The 2702-nt window shown below is 35.3% G+C and overlaps 1 protein-coding gene across 1 annotated transcript; it reads right to left on the reverse strand.

The window, feature by feature from the left end:
* Nucleotides 1-279: 279 nt before the first annotated feature.
* Nucleotides 280-2374, reverse strand: LOC100801388 (probable glycerol-3-phosphate acyltransferase 2). Its single transcript, XM_006593515.4, has 2 exons — nt 1668-2374; nt 280-1496 (listed from the first exon to the last, which is right to left on the reverse strand). Exons 1-2 carry the CDS (start codon nt 2286-2288, stop codon nt 606-608), a joined length of 1512 nt encoding a protein of 503 aa, XP_006593578.1. The 5' UTR covers nt 2289-2374; the 3' UTR covers nt 280-605.
* Between the last annotated feature and the right edge of the window lie 328 nt (nt 2375-2702).

Here is a 2702-nt window from a genome sequence, read left to right on the forward strand (position 1 = left end):
CTTGCATAACATACAGTACATAAACTTAAATGCTGATTCATGCTTGTCTAACGGTGTTATTATTACGCAACATGTGATTTACAAGAAAATGTTAAGATATTCTCCATAAACTAATAATTCTTATAGGACAATGACAGAAATCTGCCTAGCATTAGTCACGTCACTAGACAGATTTTACACACGTTAAGTGCCTAAGAAATGATGTTATATGCTGTATCTAACTTTATAAAACAAGCATCCTTTCAACGAGTGTTTTCCTATTTATTAAAATGACAATAGTTGATTCAGAACACAAGCAATACTATATAAAACATAATGAATTGTATTGTTTTTATACACAGATTTTATAACACCTAGTACAATTTATTTATTTTCTATATATCTCCATTGCGTATCATCCATCATATCTTACACTTATTTTCTTTTTCATACTTCTCTCTTAGTTGAACAGAAGTAATGTACAAATAGAATTTGTCTTGCATAATGTTAAAATTTTGATACTTAAAAGGTGCAACAATTTAACATGTAAAATTTCTCACCATACCACTATCCCAATGAAGAATCTTCAGGGTTGTTCAAAGGGTGAAAAAACAAGCTTGTAGCTACTACTGGTTGCAATCATTGCTTGGGCTCACACCCTCATTACCTGCCAAGACCAAATACTTGTCTCTCCTGGTCAAGTTGGTGCATGCAAACCCCAAAGCATTGCATATCTCATTTTGCACGAAATTGGCAACTTCAATCTTGGGCATTCCACCACCTTGACATGTTTGTGATTGTGGTAACATCCCAAGAAATTTTATGAAATATGAAGGATTTGGATTCATGAAGTGGAAAAAGGGGTCCAAACATTTATACCCACTAGCTGTTGTTCCATAGAACATGCTAACCTTAACATCAACAGCCACAGGAACAATGTTATCTGTGAGCTCAGAAAACAAAGGACTAAACCTTAGCAAATAAGGTTCCCTACAAGTTGTTCCCTCAGGGCACACCACAAGGTTGCCTTGGGTCAGCATTTTGTCCATTATTTCTCTGTCTTTCACTCTGTCCCTTGTTAGTCTTATAGTTCTGATGGGGGACACTATTTCACTCAATCTGCTCAAGCTGTATGTGACTGCAGAAAGTGGTTTTCCTAAAACAATTGCAACATAAAGAGGGTCAAGCAAGGTTCTGTGATTGCACACATAGAGCATGCCCTTTTGATTTTGTTCATAGTGGACCAAAGACAAAGAAGCACTTTGGGGTCTTGAAACTGTGGTTCTTGTTCCTGTGAGGGCCAATATTGGAGCAGATACATTGAGGGGTAATGCTATGCCTATTGTAAATCTGAGGAGGCTAAGAACTAGTCCAAAGGGTAACCAAATGAACAAAGCAACAGAAGATGCAAGAGTTGGCCTCAAAGCCAATCTTCCATCATGGAAAATCAATGGTTTGGGGTACCTCTCTCTTGGAAGAACATGCCAATTTCTCCTCTCATCAGCTATGTAAACCTCCTGCACAAAAAAAAAAAATCTAGTTAGCAAACAGTTATTTAAGATTAAACAAGACTTGAAATGCGCCCAAATCATTCTTTCCTTAAAACAGATTTATTTAATATAAAAAGGCATGATGACTTGAATGTGGACATGAATGATTGACTCTTAATAATTTAAAAATGATCAAACCTTGAATAGTTGGAAAAGCTCCTCCTGGTCAATATATTCAACATGGTTGTCTATAATATCAATACTGTTGTTGATGTTGCTCCCTTTAGTCCCTCCATTAACTTTACATGAAGGGATTTTAATTGGCTTATTCTCAAAAACTCCCAACAAGAAACCCTTAAAGGACTTCAAGTCTCTTGCTATAACAGCATCAACCCCTAAATAATCCTTCAGGAAATTTTCAACCATGACCCTTGGCAACTTACTAGATGCCACTTTCTTCTCACAACACATTGCAGCTTCAAAGCCTTCCCATCCAACATCTTCTAAGAAGAATTTTGGCAGAACAGCTGATCCTGTTCTGAATGTGTCCTTTCTGAGGCCAAAGAAGCTCAAGAAAACCATGATCTTCAAGCCAAGTTGGTCTTCACCCACCAACCACACCAAAGGGTATGAAAGAAACAAGATGAGAGATCTTAATACCCCACCAGCTTCAAAAGCAACCAGCATGAAGTAAGGGAACAATGAAGTGGATCGTAACAGAGTACCCTCAAAATTAAAGACTAGTGTTTCATTATTTCCCGGTTTTGCTTTTTTCTGGACTAAAGAAATGGTTCTCATTTTGCTGTAGTTGGGGTTCATTGTGAGAACAAAAGAAAGGGATTTGATTTAGCTTTGCAGTTTCTTGCAGGCTTGTTTAGGCAAGAATTAATTAGTTATGTATTTGTATACTCTCATAGCCGTAACACGTATTTCCCTTTCCTATCCCTTTTGTTCGTCAATTATAAAATATGTTGGCGACAAAATAATCTCATAATTAGGAAACAAAATTCCACATATTATAAAACTTTGAAACAACATCATAACTACTTTTGATATTATTCTTTATTAAAATTAGAATTTTATTTTGATGCATTTTTGTCGTATACTTTAATTTTATTTAGGATTGATTGCAATTTTGGTCTATATAGATATCTTTGTTGTGTAATTTTAGTTCTCTAGATTTTAATTGTGTTAATTAGATTTATTAAATATCATAAATACACGATTTTAGTC

This window comes from Glycine max, chromosome 13, assembly GCF_000004515.6.
Source record: "Glycine max cultivar Williams 82 chromosome 13, Glycine_max_v4.0, whole genome shotgun sequence".
NCBI lineage: Eukaryota > Viridiplantae > Streptophyta > Magnoliopsida > Fabales > Fabaceae > Glycine > Glycine max.

Coding starts and splice junctions, on each gene's coding strand:
- LOC100801388 (XM_006593515.4), bottom strand. CDS start 2,288: ATGAACCCCAACTACAGCAAAATGAGAACCATTTCTTTAGTCCAGAAA. Junction 1,497..1,667: donor AGCTTTTCCAACTATTCAAG/GTTTGATCATTT, acceptor TTTTTTGTGCAG/GAGGTTTACATAGCTGATGA.